The 16,988-nt window shown below is 47.4% G+C and overlaps 1 protein-coding gene across 2 annotated transcripts in view; it reads left to right on the plus strand.

The window, feature by feature from the left end:
• Positions 1–46: 46 nt before the first annotated feature.
• LIMK2 (LIM domain kinase 2) overlaps positions 47–16,988 on the plus strand; it is a 31,596-nt gene continuing 14,654 nt past the window's right edge. Inside the window, exons 1-4 of one of the 2 annotated variants that reach the window (XM_040080488.2) lie at positions 47–95; positions 2,581–2,680; positions 15,259–15,394; positions 16,655–16,764. In XM_040080488.2, the coding sequence (XP_039936422.1) occupies positions 80–95; positions 2,581–2,680; positions 15,259–15,394; positions 16,655–16,764 (362 nt within the window). In that variant the 5' untranslated portion in view covers positions 47–79. Of the gene's footprint in view, positions 96–2,580; positions 2,681–9,878; positions 10,364–15,258; positions 15,395–16,654; positions 16,765–16,988 lie in introns of those variants that run through there. The other variant, XM_040080489.2, reaches the window with a different exon arrangement.

A 16,988-nucleotide genomic window follows, 5' to 3' on the forward strand; every position in this document is an offset into this window, starting at 1 on the left:
GGCCGGGGCGCGGGGCGCGGCGCCGCGGGGAGGCGGGCCCAGGTGCGGGCGCTGGCGTCGGGCGGGCGGCGGGCGCGGGATGGAGGCGCTGCCAGGTGAGCTCGGGCCGGGCCGGGCCGGGCCGGGCGCGCCCCCGCGGGAGGAGCCGCCCTCCGCCGCCGCGGGACGGGCGCGCCTACGCGGGGCCGCGGCTCCCGTTATGCGGCCGCTGGTGCGTCGGCGCTGGCGCGGGGCGGCCGCTGCGGGGGGCTCGACGGGGCCGCTGCCTGCTGAGCCCGCGCCCCCGGCCGGACGTCAGCCCGTGGTTGGCGAGCGTTCTGGAGCCCGCTCTCTCCAGCGGGTGGCACCGCCGGTTGGCGGCCACGCGCGCGGCCCGGGGGTTCCCGGCGGCTCTCCGCAGCCCCGGTGCGATGAGATCCGCGGGAGGGCCGTGGGAGATGCGGCGCGTCCCGGCCCGAGGCGGGCGCAGCCGGCACGGGGTCCTGCAGCGCGGGGCCTGCCGGTGCCGCTCACCCCGTCCCTGTTGTCCCGCTCGAGGTCCCGCGGTGCCCCCGAGGTTCGGCCGGAGCCCGCCGGGGCCACCGCGGCTGCTCCTCGCTGGCCGTTCGTGACACGTTCCTCCCGTCCTGGGGAACTCGACAGACCTGTTACATGGATTATGTCCGTTTGCGTTTCCTTCGCACTGTTTCCTGCTCTGTTTTGTTCATTTCCGTCGTTTCTCCTGCATACTGAAGCGATTTCTGTTGGATTGAGGACTGTTGGTTTCCGTTCGTGAGCTATTCAGCCTTCCCGGGCACACTTAAACAGATGTAGCGCTACAGCTGAGAGTAGGTGACTGCTTCGTGGAGTTCTGAAGCTGATGGATCAGATTCTGTGAGATGGTCGGGGAGTAATTTGTTGCTTTTAGTCAGCTGGTGTAGTCACTGATCTTTAAATGTCTTTAACAGGATCCACAGACCGTTTTGACACGTGTGCGTTGTGCTTGTGACACTGAATGGGAGGGCATGGAGCTGCAGAATGTTTGGTTTGCAGGTGTGTTTGGCCTGCAGCGATTTCAGAAGTTCAGCTGACTTCCAGGGCTCTCTGCTTGGAGAGGAGACAGTTGGCTGCCCGTGCATGGAGGCACAGGCACACGTAGCTTTGCCTTTTATTCCCAAGCCCCTTTGGTTTGCTGAAAAGGCACTTGTTTATAGGACAACATGGGCAGGGTCAGGTTTTTCCAAAGTTCTCCCAACCTTTGCTGTGCAGGTCTGAGCTCTGGTGGAGATCTTGGTGGGTTAGCAGGAGGGCACAGGGGCAGGTGCTCCAGGTGCGGAGCTGATGCACACTCGGGAACTTCAGTACCAACCTACACCCCTTGTCACGTATGAAGGAACCCTTTGAGCCTTACAGTCTGCATGGAGACCTTTCTGAGTACTGCTGGTGATAGTGGTGCTTGTAGCTGAGCAGCAAATGGTTTTTCCCCTGAAATAGCTATTCGTGTAAAAAGTGCAAGATCTTCACCTTGGTTAATTTTAAACGTTCTCGTTGACCTGCATGGTGGGGTAAAGGTGCATGGAAGGCTGATGACTTCTGTTTTGTGTAGCTTCAAGGAACTTAACAGTGGTGCCTAAGCAATAACCAAGCGGTACCATTCCTTGGAAAAGGGAAGTCCGTGGTTTGTGGTTTTCCTTGTCTAAGTGCACCTTTTTTTTTAATGCAGCCTGGCTGCAAGCAAACTGTTGGTAGCAGGGAGAAACAGGTTTGGGATCTGCTCAGCTCTGTGACACATTTCTTGTGCCATCCTGTGCTGAACTAAGATTCTCGACTCTTTAATATGCCTGCACTGCCCTTGGGATTTTGGATAGCATTTATCCGTGTGCCAAATGTTCTTTGTGTGCAGGCTTTCATTCTGTTTTCCTAGCTTGCTTGCATCTAAGTAACCAGCTCTCTCTGGGGCTTTCTGGCAGTTCTAGCAAAAACTATTATAGCTCTATTATAACTATTATAAGTATTTTTGAAAGGGCAATAGGCCAGTAGCATCTCTCCCCCTTCCGAAGTCTGACAGTGGTCTGGTGTTGGCTGCACAGTCTCTATGGGAATATTCATTCAAGAGTGTAATTCCTTCCTGGTAGTCTAGTTGTTCTCTACTGAATAAACTTTGCCTTTCCTTTCTTTCAGTTCTGGGAAATCCAGTTAATTATACAAATGAGAGCAAACGTTATGTGCTGAGTCAGTGGTGTGGGGGAAGCAGTAGCATGGCTTCCTGGCCTAGCATGGTTCTCTGTTGGAATTGTTGCCTTCCTGATATATCTGTTTTGACAGAGCTGTAACTGAGCTGTTTTATGTTAAAAGTAATATTTTTTCCTTCTGCAGAACGTGAAAGAGCAGATGTCACGTCTGGAGAAAAAAAAAAAAAGACACAAGATATCAGAGTTTGATTTGGGAGCTCCTACTCTGGGGTTATAGACTGCCTGCAGCCTTCCATGTGGGAAGGCTTTCCTGTCAGCTACTTAATTTAAGGTTGTTCTTTATGAAGGATGTTCTTAGCTGTCTCTGGTGTAAACCCATTGCTGTTTGTCCCCTTATTGCTGCATGCAGGTGAAGAAGTCTGGAGATGTCTGGGATGTGGGGACAGCATTGCTGCTGGGCAGCGCCTCCACAAGACCGTCAATGAAGCTTGGCACATCTCCTGTTTCCGGTAGGTAAAGCTTCAGCCTTTAAACCCTCCTTCTGTTGTTCCACTGCCTGGGACCTGGTGGTGAAGTACCAGCATGAGCTGGGCATTCCTGCAGTGATGTGTGTGCCTGACCTGCTCCGAGCTCTTGTTTGTGGCCGTACCTCAGGGACATGCAGCCCCAAGAGCAGCTGACACCGCCTGGCAGAGCGCGGCTGTGCTGACGCAAACGGGATACAGATAAAGCGCAAATAAAAGCTCTGATTTACTGGTGGTGGCAGAAGCCATGGGTTGCATGTTTGTCTTCTGCAGCGTTCCAAAGTAGTGCCCAGGCAATTTGCACAGCCTCTGGCTTTTTCCATGTGTGGTAGGTGCAAGGGTGTTATCAGGGTGCTGATAGAGAGGAGGGAAGAGAGAGATCTTGCCTTTTGCTTTCTCTCCTTTTCAGACTCTTAAGACAAACTTATGAAATCTGTTAGACAATGTTGCTGTCGGCAAAGACAAAAAGGGATGTCTGCCGTGCTTTTTCCTGGTGGTAGGAGTTATGCTCCTATTTGGTGTTCCATGAATACTCAGTCCAGTTTTCATGCTCCAGAATCACGTCTCTGAAGGGGTCTGTGTGTTTGAGAGTAGTTGAGTACCTGCAGCTCCTACTGGCTTCCATGCTGCCTTGAACATGGGGAGGCTAATGTTTTGGATACTGTTAAAGAAAATAAGGGAAAAGGAAGCCAAAGCGTGGTTTTGGAGGAGTGTTTTCTGTGCCAAAATAAGCATCTGTTGTCCTCATTTAAAGAACAAAAAAACCCCCAACAAAATACCCCAACTTTGTTGAAGTGAGGATTGTGGTTATTGGTATACTTTAAAAAAATAAAGCATCTCATGCTGCCAAAGCAGTGCAGGCTCAGTTGACTTGGAAAATGCTGTTAGAGTGACACATTAATAATCACAATTACACTTTGATATCATGACAAATCCCAGTATTTGGGATTTCTGTTGGTTTTAGTGTTCATGTTTAGCTATAATGAAGCAGTTTTCTTAATCCTGGTTTTCTCTTCTCCCTGAAGGACTAGCATCCTGTTGTTGAGCTTCCCTAGATTGTGCCAGTAGCCAAACCCCAAGCCACATGTGCTGGGAAGTCTGTCCCTCTTGCCATTGAATGTGTTTCTCTTGTGGGTCTTGATTTGCAAATGTCTTGGTATTTCTTGCTGTTTGGGGCTGTTGAGATGAGGAACAGCTGAGCTGGAGGTAAATCCTGCCTTTGGGACACTTCACAGAGAATTTGTTTTCCTAGGTTATATTGTATAATGGAAGTTTGGTTGTTAGTTCTGGGCTGGTTTGTTTTATACAAGTGATGACACCAAGCTTTCTCTGAGCTGTGTAGTCACTTTTTGCATTTGCTGATGCACTTCTTGTACTCCGTGCTTTTGGCGAGCTGTGCTCAGTGAACAGTTGGAACCTGCAGGAAAGGAAGCTGCCCTCCCCTTTTTCCTAGTTCCAGGGTAGGACTGTACATGAAAACAAGTTTCCAGTTTGCACTGTGTTCCTCCTTTTCTTCTGCTGTCCCTAAACCATGCTGAGCAGCAGTCTTGTGCCTGATATCCCAAAGGCAAACTTTAAAAAGCCTCTACGGGCAGGAGGCTTTGGCAGCCGGTAGCTGTGAGTTCCGGCAGCTCTTGTGGAGTGTTTTTTACAGTCTTCCTGTGGATTAGCTGACTCCCTGGCCTGGCACATAATTTCTCTAATGCTGATTGGCACTGCTCCAGGCTCGTTAGCTCTGTTTATTCTTGGTCAGGCTTGGCGCTGGCAGGAGCTGACGTACATGAGCGTCTCTGAGGATTTAAGTTTTGTCGCTTCCCTCCTTCCTCAAACTGCATGTACGGGAGCTTTTGTCTCTGAAACTTGCATTTTCTCTGCTGTGCTTGAGGGAAGAGCAAGTCCCTGTTTGTAGATCTTGGATATTTTAAACTGTTTTTTTGGCCAGCTGGTTCCTTAGGCTTGAATCTGATGGGTTGGATCTGGCTGAGGAAGTTTCTTAGATGCTTCTGTCACAGTGTCTGTTGAGAATTAATTCTGAATGTGCTTTTGTGCCTCTGAGTTCTGTTGAGACAGCACACGCTTTCAAAGGTCACTGCTTTTCACAGTTTGTATTTGGAAATTGTATTGCACAGAACATCTAACGTTACACCAAGAAAGGGAAAGACAGAAGTGAAAAGGTGCCTTTTTCCTAGGTCTGCATCACCTCAGGGGATTATTGCAAAAGCTTTTTTTGACCAAGAGCTTGCTGGTTTTATTGTTTTCAGTCCAACTTTTTTCCATTTTGCAAAATAGAAGGTAATGCCTTGAATTATACTTTTGAATAAAGTATTATTACCAGTGTTTGTTGGTTTTTTTGGTGTTTTGTGTTGTTTTTGTTTTTCTGTTGTTAATGACAAATTAAATTAAACACAATCCCCACTTTTTGTTGGGACATTGTGTATTTGAAGTGGAGTAGAATGGAATGAGAAGACCCAGATACAGCTATATGGCTTTATCTTAAGGACATGGTATTTGTTAAAAATCCAGTTTTGACTATTTGAAAACCACAAATCCCGATCAAGCCTGTAGACTACATCCAGGTGGAAAATGATACATAGGAAGAAAATCATTGGCAATGGTGGCAGGAATTCCTACTGTAGCAGGGTGCTTAAGCACTTTTTAGGAAGGAAGACAGCTGAGGCTCAGTTCCTTCCTAACCATGAAATAACAGAGCATGTCCAGTAGTGTGGTCTATAAAATAAACCTAATTTAAGTAGCCAAGCAACACTGGCTTGCTGCAGAAATCTCAACCAAAAATACCAGAAAAAATGTTCACAGTATATCTTCAAAAGCAGCAGAAGGTGATGGATTACTGGTGATTTTACAGTCACGGATTTAAAATACACCGTTTAGTTTATACCCAAACCAGTTAATGAAAAGCTGAGAAATCATCAGGAGTTTGAAGAGCACTGGTATCCATGGATTAAGGGGGTGCCCTAAGCTCCAGCCTACTGAACAGAAAAAGAAACACTATTAATTTCCCAGCCCTAGTGATTTGATTGTCTTACAAAGATGTGGTTTTTCTGTACTGAATGCTGTATTTTGTGTGCTATAGAAATTTTTTTTTCTCAGCAAAACTTAGTAAATCACTTTGATTCTTTTTACACTTGGGGGCAGGGGGAAGCAAGCCAGGCAAACTTGTATGCAGACATTTATAAATAAAACTAGTCTGGGGGTGCAGGATAAACGAGATGATTTCTGAAGGTATTTTTATAAATCTCTTTTCTCTTTTTAGTGTACCTACTATCAACTTACATTTGAAGCAAGTAATTTTTGTGGCTTAGGGATGATCAAGAAGTTGGTCATCTAACAATCTCCAGTGACTGTAGGATTTTGATCTCCCAGACTGTCTACTAGGACTTCATTATGCTCAGGGTCAGAGCCTTCTGTCCGCTATCTTCAGAAATCCCGTGTTGCAATTTAAATCCATTTCTTTTTGCCATGTTCATGAGAAACAAGCTTTTTCCCTGCTTCTGTTATCCACATAACCTTCCCCTATCAGAACGCAGATTGTGTCTCCCATCAGTCCCTCGTACAAGGCAGAAGCCCTGGATTTAGCAGACTTAGCTTTTTCTCCAGACTGTATTTTCTAGACTTTGGATCACTTCTGTCGGTTCAATCTCTTTGGCACAGGCCTTCATTTTCCGAAAGCAGCTCCCTCCCCAAAGGACAAATGATCGAACAGGACTTGAAGCACAAACGTGGAGAAATGAAGATGTAAGCAAAGATGTGTATTAGGAGGAATTTAAATGGTGCAATGTTTGGTGCTCTGAATTTTCCTTTAGCTTTTCACCTGTGAGCACAAGGCAGGTTTATACACACAGCAGTTGAGTTTGAGAGCGGGGAGAGAGAGCAGTACTAATAAAAGGCAGCTGAATTAAGGTAGAAGCAGGAAGATAAAAATCTCCTCTTCCCTCTCTTCTCCAGTTTCTGGCATTTACAGAAAGTTAATGATAGGGGCCTCAGAGGTGAGAGCTCTCCACTAATCCTGCAGACTCCTGGGAACGTTCCTGTGGTGGTGTCTTCTTCAGCATTGAAATTCAGGAGCTCACTATCAGATTCCAGGAGAAATAGTTGCCTATTGGCACACAGATCACTATGACCCAAGAGTTTACACATTCAAAGGAACAATGAAGCACTTTGCAGGTGGCCGAATTCCTCAGGGGAACCTATCAGCTACAGGGCATCAATGACCAGCCTTTATATTTAAGGAGGAATGGGGCATTCCAGTCCAAACTTTCTTTTAGTTGAATTGGCAGCTTGTCCTTTAGGGCGCTGTTTTCGAGCGTTATTATATCAAGGTAATTAGAATTACTCACACAGCCCAGAATGCGGTAGGCTTTCTCAGGAATGAGGCAGGATCTTTCCACGAGGAATTCCTGGTCTTCACAGACCCAAGCAGTGCGTTAAGGAGGAATGAGGATGCAGTGGTGTAAGTGCCAGTCTTCCTGCACGTCTGCTGCATTTACAGAGCAGAAGCCACTTCTTCCCAAACCCTGTATAACCTATGGAGTTTCAGTAGGTTGAATTTCCTTGGTTTGCTTATCAGCCTGCACACATTCAGGAGGGCTGCAGCCATCAGGACAGTGTGGTGGGGATGAAAACTCCTTCCTAATGTGCTTGGTTATGTACGGAGAGCATCACGGTATTGTTCTGAAGTTGTGCTGCTGCTTAGAAATGAGATGCAGCGATGGAGCTGAGCTTCACGCCGCTGTTTGTTTTAGTTTACTCAAGATCCGCGTGCAAGAGCTCTCGGAGGTACGTGCAGATCCCAACGGTGCTGGTTTCAGGAGCTGCCTGTATTGGTTTCAGGAGCTGACTCTTGTCTTTCAACAGCAGCAAAGCACGCTTCCACGTTAGTTAAGTGCCTTGGAAATACAATGAGGTGTTGGGATTGCACTGAAGGATTTGGACTGCCTCCAAGCTGCGCCCATGCTAAGGGAAAGGCTTGCTGCAAACTCTTCAGGCATCAAGCAGATGCCTCTTCCCTCAGTCCCACACATGTCGAAGTGTCTGTCTGTGCCAGGCTAAGTTTGTGTATCTTAGGGCTGGCGGATGTGCTGAGCAATCCATCTGTCTGCAGGTACGCTACTGAGCAGCACGGGATGTGCGGCACAGAGCGTGGAGAGCCTGCCCAGCCCGGCTGGCTCAAGGTATTCATCACTGGAATATCACAGCAGCTGTGTGATTCGCTTCTGTGGGGATAAACTTAATTTAGCTGAGACTCAGTGGTAAATATCATGTCAAGGTTTTTCATGTGTTCCTTTTCATTTGTTAGGTATAGTCTTTCTGGCAAACGTTACTGTGCAGTTCTAAACCATAATGAGGAAAAAAGCTCCCCCCCCACCCCGTGATGACTACCTGTTTGTAGTGGAAATGCTGTCAGCATTTGCAAGAGAGAAGTTGCTGATGTCTGACTTTACTTGGTGAAAAAGAAATTTACTCCCGTGCATTTTGGCCCACGGAGATGGTATCAGTAAAATTGCAAAAGGTCCCCCCCCTCCACCTGTTATCTGCATTTTTGAAGTACAGTCATTCTGGCTGGAATTCAGATCTAGAATGTATGAACACATTAACACCTTTTCCAGAACCCTTTTATCAGAGACATTGTGTTCTCAAATAGGTCATAGAGACAACAGAAAAAGCAAGAAGTAACAAGATATTTCTGTGTAGCCAGAGTAACTTACTGGCTGCTGCTGCTGGGTCTTGCTGCAGAAATAAAATAATTTTGATAAGAAGTTTCCTGTTTAAATAGACATTTGACTATGTGTCCTTTGGCTTTAAGGAAGTCTTAAAATCCTTTCCTAGTTGCTTAGCTATCTGGGTGGTTTTTATTACTTTGAAGTTCGGCTTTATCTGCTGGCTTCATTCACAGACTAGCTGGCTGCTTATCACATCTGCGGATCAAATCTTCAAAGGTTTTGTCTGAAGAGTTGGGATTGATGAGGTCACGTGGAATGGCCCTCGGAGGGCGTTGAGCCCACGGCAGCAGAATTGTGGGGAAAGGCTTTTGTGTGAAGGTGCTAGAGGGGCTGGGGCTGCGCTGGAGGTGTGTGCGCCGGGGAGGTGCTGAGAGCCAGGGAAACGCAGGATTGCGAGCGCTGGCCCCTTTTCAGCACGCAACGTACAGAGAATGTGGGAGACCAGAGCGCATTCCTAGACACAGACTCACCGTGTTGCTGCTTCCAGTAGAGCTGTGTGAAATGTCAGAAGGAATTAGACCCGTGCTGGAGCTGATGAGCACATCGGGCTCTGCGGCACTAGGCTTCACTGCACTTTTACAGCCAAGCTTACTAACAACACTGAATGGGGAAAATGGAGATTTTTATTTTTCTTTTCCCCTTCAAGAAAGGTGGCTTCTTATTAAAAGTTAAATTTAAAAAAAATATTTTAAGAAAGGAAAAAAAAAGAACACAAAAAGCCTAGGTTTCTGCATACTTCAACAGCGAGCAGCAGCTGTCAAATCTGCAGCCAAGACTGCCTTGTTCCAGCCCCAAGCGTCCCTGGAACAGCGTGCCAGCTGAGACGAGCATCTCCAGGAAAAGCACATTGGAGTGCTCTTGCCTCTGGAACAGAGCATGGTTTTCAGGCTGTGTTCAGGCATGCCAGGCTTTGCTGACTGCACAAAAATGGGCGGGCTTGGTGCAGCAGCATATGTTTGTTGCGTTTTTGAGTGTCTTGTGAGCAGCTTTGGCTGATTAGGTCACTAGAGATCGTGCTTGGCTTCAGACACGCACAGTGATACAACTGCATGTGCTGTGAGCTGGAGAGAGCACTCCGTGCTGATTTATACCTCTCAGCTTCCATTCAGGAGATAATGATTCAGTTAAAGGATTGTAATGATATCTTAAAACGGTATTGGAAAGAAAGCAGGTTTTCCTTGGGTGAAGCACACTGTGAGTTACCTCCTGCAGCAGGGTGAACGGATTGTAGGTGCTGTAGAGGCAGGATAACCCCACTCACTGTGGAGGGTTTGGGAATGGATATAGTTAATTTGATATACTTGGAGATGTGGCTCGTTGCCGTCTCTGACTCCTCCATTAGAACGTGCGGCTGCTGCAAAGACAAGTTTCACGTGTGTGTGCTTGCATTCTTTGGCCAAAGCCGCTCTCTTTCAGCACTAAATACGCAGCCCCTCTTTGGGTCAGGGCTCCACCCCTGTGAAGGAGCAGAGCTTGTTGAGGCTCTGGAGCCGCCGCTGTCCGCCTGCCATGGCTCCTCCTCCCCTCCCACCCTTGGGTGGAACCAGAGAAGGGAAAACTTCCCAGTAGTTAGCCGGCAGCAGAGCTCGCTGACCTGCTGCAGCAGCATGTCCCACTAGCCCGGTTAGCAGTGATCCTGTCCTTCCCGAGGTGCTGCCGAGCGCAGGAGATGGTTGTAGCGATGGGAGCCAGGAAAAATCTGAAAAGGAGTAAGCAGCCGAGAGACCTGGCATTCCTTGGACAGCTTCAAAGGGAGGTGAAGTATCTGAATCAGCGCAAGAGTAAATGAGCACTAGCTGCTGCCATGTTGGCAGAACAGAGCTGTTCAGAGGCAGTTGGACAAGTTTGTGGCTGATCCGGTTTATCCAGTGTTGAAGATGGGAAGTTACTTGTCTGCTCCAGCTTACTTCGCTCCCAAGGATCCCTTTCGGTAAGTGTTGCACAGGAGTAGCACTGGGCCTCCAGAGTGTGATTTCCCCCCGCCCGTGATGCCATCCCAGGCAGTCAGTGTGCGAGGCTGGAAGAATGAGGTCCTGTGCTCGTGTACTGGAAACAGCCGGCTTCAAAATGGGATCCCATAGTGCTTCGAGGAGGTGACAGGGAAGATTCCTATTGCCAGTCCCTTCCCAGCTCCCCGGCTGGAGGGAACAGCTCCAGTGTGTGCACAGGCAGGCAGGCTCCCTTCCTGAGAGCGCTCGATGTGCCACTGTACCCTGTGCCCCTGTGCTTTGCTCACCAGCAGAGGAATGAGATTAATGTGGCTGCTGCTGCTTCTCTTCCAAAGCTCCTTGTGACTGGGTGAGGTGAGGTGCTGCTGTGGGAGTTCAGGAAGGTGATGTAATTGCAGCGGGGCAGCACATAATCCTGTTTAAGAAATCGGGCACTTTGCAGGTAACTAGGGATGAGCAGCACACTTCCCTTACACAGAAAGGATTCTTCTGTGATATTTTGGTTAATTCAACTTCTAATCAGTTTTGGTCCAGTTGAACGCATGAGACTCGAGAAAGGCGATAGTTCCAGAACAACACTGATTGCATTGCGTCTCCACAGTGAGAAGAGTCAGTGGGGCTGAGCGCAGCCAGGCTGGTGATTGACACTGATGTGCTGATTAGGTGGATGGATGGGGAAAGGCACAGCTTGCACTTTCATTGTCTCCCTCGTATCCCTTCTGCTCAGATTTGTTTGTTATTGATCCTGTTCTGCAAACGCTTTTGTACTGGTTTGGGAGGAAGGAGCCTATTGGTAAAACAGTCTGGGATAGGAGCAGACACGGCTGCACAGTTGCTAAGTTCCTTTAGGCAACTTTCTGAAACAGCAGCCACTTTCAGAAGAAGGAAAGTCAGCCAACACTCATTATTTGTAATATGTGTAGATTATTGCACTAAGCCATAGATACACCTTGTCCTGTGTGTGTGGAAATGGTTTTGCACAGTCAGAGCTTAAGCACTCTGTCTTTGTAGTCGTCTGTTTTCTAATGTCTGTTCTTCCTTGTCTGGTGTCTCTTTCGTAGCCAGTGCACACGCTGCTGCTAAGCCCGGGTGAGTAAGCCTTTGGCTGAGCTACAGGCTGGGGTAATGCTTTATTCTGCAGCTCTCTGTCTGTGTCACTGTCCTCTCCCTGCCCTGCCTGCAGAATTGGAACCATGGCTCTCCCAAGCCTGTCTAGTGTTAACTGATCTGGCCTGACAGTGTGTGTGAGGGGGGCATTTTGTTAATGAGCCCTTCTCAAAGGGATCTGTCTCTTCAGTGCCAGGGAAGTCTTTGCTTCCATGAAGGTATTGGCTTTCATTTAACTATAAAAGAGATGCCACCAGGCACCAGCGTTGCTTTTCAACTCAAATTAGGCTGGTTACCTGTTGTGACCTGATCCTCCTACCACCCCCACAAAACCAAGAGTCTGTGGGGCAGTGATTTGGGAGCTCTATCTGCATGTGCTGTGCTGAAGAGCATCAGGGCTGAACTCTGCACACAGATGCTGCCTGTGGTTCTTGAAGGATGGCTGTGGGAGGTAGATTAATTTATAGCCAAATCTGGGAAGTGAAGGATTATAGTGTCTGGTCTGTATAATCAGAGCAGGGTTCTGCAGCTCTGAAAATGGTGGCTGGGCAGCAAGAGGAAACACGTCAGGTATGGCTGTTAGCAGTCCTCCATGAAACTCGATTACCATGGTTTGCTACTCTAATAAGAGTAGCAAATAATCTAGGAGAAGATTAGTGGTTTCTAATCTATATAAGATAGAGGAGCATGGCATACTCCTTTCTTTTGGTTGTGGTGACTGGCAAAGGTTAGCTTCCTTAATACTGGTAGCAGTAATTGTATTCCTGTCTCAGCTGATGTGAACCTTGGTGCAAGGGCACAGCTCCAGTGAGGCGGGAGAGGAAGAAATGGCAACTCTTGTATCTTCTGGGATAAAATTCTGACATATCTCTTCAATGAGAGCCTTGTGGAACAATCATGTGATGCTTTTATCATTTGGTGAAGGCATCGAAGCCGTACCTGTGTGCTGTCAGCCAGTTTCCCACACCTGCCAAATCTAAGCCCTTTCAAGGTCCCAGAATGCACGGTAAGTAACAAAGGTGCTGCTCAGCAGCAGGGGCTGCAGTGTCCTGCTCCTGGCAGGGGTTAACAAAGCAGCCAGTTAGACCCATTCCAGCATCCAGCCTCTGCAGGGCTGCTTGCTCTGTTCCTGTTGCCTCATTGCCCAGGGTGGGGTTCTGAGCCTTAAGCTGCAAACTTGTCCTGCCCAGATTTGTTTAATTACATAGCAGAGAACTGACTGCTTGCTGGCTCCACCTCCTCACCTTCATTTTGCTATGGGTGTGTTCCAAATTAGATACCAGTGCTTATTTCCGGATGGAAGCAAACTTAACCAAGTGCTATAAGGTTGAATCAAACCATTTAGTACTAGAGGAAAGGTAAAAGGAAGACAAATGCACGTGATCCCGTGGAGCCCACCTAAACAGAATTGCGGCTTGTATTGCTTTTGCAGAAATTTTACATTTACTTAGGGAGAAAAAGGAAGGGGTTGAAGGTAAAATTCAGAGAGGGGTGAGGAGGGGAAGGTGATGTGCTTCAACACAAATAAGTGACCCACCTGCGTGAAGAGAGCACAGAAAGTCAAGTCCTGAAATCCTGGTGAAGCAGTCTCCAGCATTGCTGTCTGCATCCCAAGTGCAGGTCTGGTCACAGCTCCCTGCTTGAAGATGTAATCACTCCTGGAGCACACACACTGGTACAGGCATGCATGGAGGAGTTGGATAAGTCTCAAGGATCCGATTTGCCCGTGCTGAGCCAGATGTTCCTGCCACAAAATGATAGAAATCTTTGCTGTTAGTCTCCACTTGCTCTTTTTTCCCTCCCACTCACCTATTTGCTCATTCAGCACGGGGTATTTACTGCAGATGGAAGCCAAAGGCCAGTGGTTGAAGGCAGAATGCACTGGGATGCCCTCTGGGTCTCTTGCATACCAGGAGCAGGGTGTAACCATGACAGTGCCCCCAGGCTGGGGCTCTAGTGATGTATGTACCACGTACAGCAATCCTAAATTACTGTTCCCTCTGCTTCACAGAAAATTGGCAGGGCCTGTTGCATGTGCTGGAGTTCTTTCCCATCACTTGGAGGGGGGACAGGACTCGAGGCTCCTCAGCTGGGAGAACAAACAGTGTAGAAGCCAGATACATTTTAAGGAGCAATCTTCCTGAGGGGAGGGTACGGCACTGAATACTCCATGAGGTGTGTTTTTCCCTAAAGCCAAAGCCTGCTCCCAAGCAGCTTTACCTCGTTGCTTTGCAGTCTCTTGAGATGGAGCAAATAACCCTCTCTGTGCTCTCTTGGAGCACGACCAGCCTCACATATCATCACGCTCATTACAAGCTGCTGGAGTTTACAAGGAATGTCTTTGGCACAAATAAGCTTTCAGGAAGCTCGTGAGAGGTGAAGTCAGCTGTAGCTCTCATCTTAGCCCTGGGAGCATGTAAAAAGTGCTCCTCCTGTGCCACCAGCAGACTCCAGCATGCTGGGTGCTGAGGGACACCCACCTAAACCCCCACCCCACTGCAGTTGTTCCCCCCCAGTGCAGTTGGGGTAGGGGACAGAAGAAAGTCTTCTCAGATTTGGGAAAACATTGTACCGATGACAGCATTGATCCTCAAGGTGTTTCTTTGAACCAGTTACTGGTGACTAACCTGTTTTGGATTCTGCATTCAGAAATGGCCAGTGCCAGACTTATTTTCCTTTTAAAGTCTGAGAACATGCTGCCCAGGGCTAATGGAATAATCCTTACTGATGCAACTCCTGTCTGTGCCTTATCTTTCCAGTAAGTCACACCTCCATGCTGCTGAAGTTAAACTCCCTTGCCCAATGCATCTTGCTGAGGCAGGATTATTTTCTACTCAGCAAGCCTGGGTTCTGCTTGTGATTTGCTAAAAAGGTATCTGCAGTAGAATTGCTGCATTTTTTCCTTGATTTTTTTTTTTTTGAGGGGAGATTTGTTTCTTGAAAGGATGTAGATAGATGATTAATAATGGTTTCTTGTTGAAATAGAGGGTGACAGATAGTGAAGGATTTGGGGATTCTCTTAATGAAATCAGGGAATTAGTTTTATTTAGGGTTTTTTTGGTGGGTTCCTTGTGGTGTCTATTTTCTCATACACTGTGATCAGCAGAAGGGAGAGCAATCGCCTGGGAGAGGTGGACTTTCATCACAGTCAGTTGGTGGATGCAGTAAGTATATGGAGCTCGGGGGATGAACTGCTTTGAAAACTCTCCCTCAAATGCAGAGTGCTGCAGTTTACCTTTTGGGAGAGGCCTTAGTGCAGAACAAAAGAAAAGCTTTCCGGAAAGGTTGGTGCAAAACTGGTTTTGCATTTCAAAGGGAAGTGGATCCTGCCTCTCTGTCCCACTTCCTAAACTGGCTGAGGAAGCAGGTGCCCTGGCACAAGGGTGATGCTATAGAAACACTAAGCAGAAACAAAGCAGAGCTCTCTCTCTGTGCTGGGCAGCTCTGCAGCTGGAAACTTGCATCCAGAAAGAGGGAGAAAGAAGAGGAGCAAAATTTACAAAGCAAAATTTATAAACCTACTGACGCGTTTCAATGTGTGGGAATTGTTTTAAACTTTGGAAGCTTCTTTTTCTTTGTACTGGTTGAATCCACTTCTCCTTACAAACCTTGGGTTTGGTGCTAATTTCAGATCCAAGAGCACTGGGAAGTGGAGGGGTTTAGTACATCCATGACTGGCAGACCTACCCGGTGGTGAGCTGCTGCCGAGTGTGTTCTCCACGCAGGAAAGGACCGTTGATTTATGACTTGTTCCTTTGTTTGCTTCAAGGTGCTCTGAATGCCAGGATCCCCTCACTAACTGGTACTATGAGAAAGATGGGAAGCTGTACTGTCACAAAGACTACTGGGGGAAGTTTGGGGAATCTTGCCATGGCTGCTCTCTGCTGATGACTGGACCTGTGATGGTAAGGACTTTGAAGGACTTCTGCCTGGAGGCAGGATGTGCCTGCCTCCATCTCCTCAAACTTAGTTGGGAGTTATCTTAGTTATTCAGATAAGCAAATAAACTGAGGATAATAATCTTCTTGTTACTCTAATCTCTAATCAAAGATTAGAAATGAAGCTTGTGTGTGCAGATTCTAGATAAAAATTAATTTTGAATGCGGGTAGCTGTTAAAGGAGGGAGATGTGAGGATCTGAAGCGCATGAACAAATCGGGTACTGAAAAGTCCAGGCCTGAGAAGCAGAAAGGTGATTCAGGGGACATTGTTCAGTCTCTGTATAGCACAGTGCCTCAGTGTCTCCAGGGGGGATTTTGCACTGCACTGTGGAGTCAAAGCTCTCGGCTCAGGATAAGCAGCAGGTTCTGGCTGTGGGAAAGTTGCTGTCCAAGTCCCACCTGGGTTGTGGCCAAAGTGCTTTTTCAGGTTGTCAGTGTCTTGAAGCAGTCTTAGCTCCAACTGCTTTGATACACTGAACTCTTCCTGCACAATATGGGCTCATCTAAATGTTCCCCTCTTGCCACAACCTTGCAACTATTTAAACTTTAAAACTGCCAAGAATGAAACAAAAGTATTATTTTTCTAGAACCTAAATAAAAAACATGATGGTACTCAGTAATATGATTGCTAACTCTCAAGGAAATACTGACAAATGTGCAGACAAATTCTCATTGCCTGCAAAAGTCTTTGCATAACAATGTCATTGAGGAAGTTCTCATAAGGAAAATAGAAAAACAGACCAATTAATAAAAATATTCTTTAAAGGTATTTTTTTGTCTCAGTTTGCAATTTTTTTTTCTGTCAGCTGGCTGGTTAAATATCTGAGTTTGTGCACTGCCTGTCTGCCAAAAAAAGCCCTTTCAGCTTTATTAATTCAGGCGTAACATTAGTTATCTTGCCAAGAGCAACTGAACAGGAAGGTTTAATACCTTGTTTACTAGTCTGCAGCAGACTATCAACTATTTTTGATAGCTGATCAGCAGCCAAATATAGCAGTGGTTCCTGGGACACGAGCTTTGCTCAGAGTGTTGATGTGTTTGTTTTGGAGTTCTGCAAACAAGGTGTCATGGATGGGGTTCAGGAAAGACAGAAAGGACTAATACAACTCTCCAGTAAAAAACTTGCCTTAGAGATGAGAACGAGCACGATAATTGGAGAGGAAAGCAGGAGCTGCAGCTGCTGATGGGTTTGGCCCTCCTAAGCTACTCCCTTTTCTGTCTGTAGGTGGCTGGCGAATACAAGTATCACCCCGAGTGCTTTGCTTGTATGAGCTGCAAAGTGATCATCGAAGATGGGGACACTTACGCGCTGGTGCAACATTCCACTCTCTACTGGTAAGAGGAGCTGCGCTTTGCCACAGAGCAGCTTCCTGCTGAGTGTAAGCCTGTGCAGCTGGCTCAGAGTGGTTCAGCAGAATGCTGCTCTGAGGAATGCCAGGAGGGAGAGAGGGAGGAAGGAGTGGTGTAAACACTAAAACTATGGCTTGTGGTCAGTGAGAGAACTCAGATGTGTGAGTTTGGCAGGGAGAGATGGGACATTGCTATAACGACTTTCTTCA

Source organism: Hirundo rustica, chromosome 17 (genome assembly GCF_015227805.2).
Source record: "Hirundo rustica isolate bHirRus1 chromosome 17, bHirRus1.pri.v3, whole genome shotgun sequence".
NCBI lineage: Eukaryota > Metazoa > Chordata > Aves > Passeriformes > Hirundinidae > Hirundo > Hirundo rustica.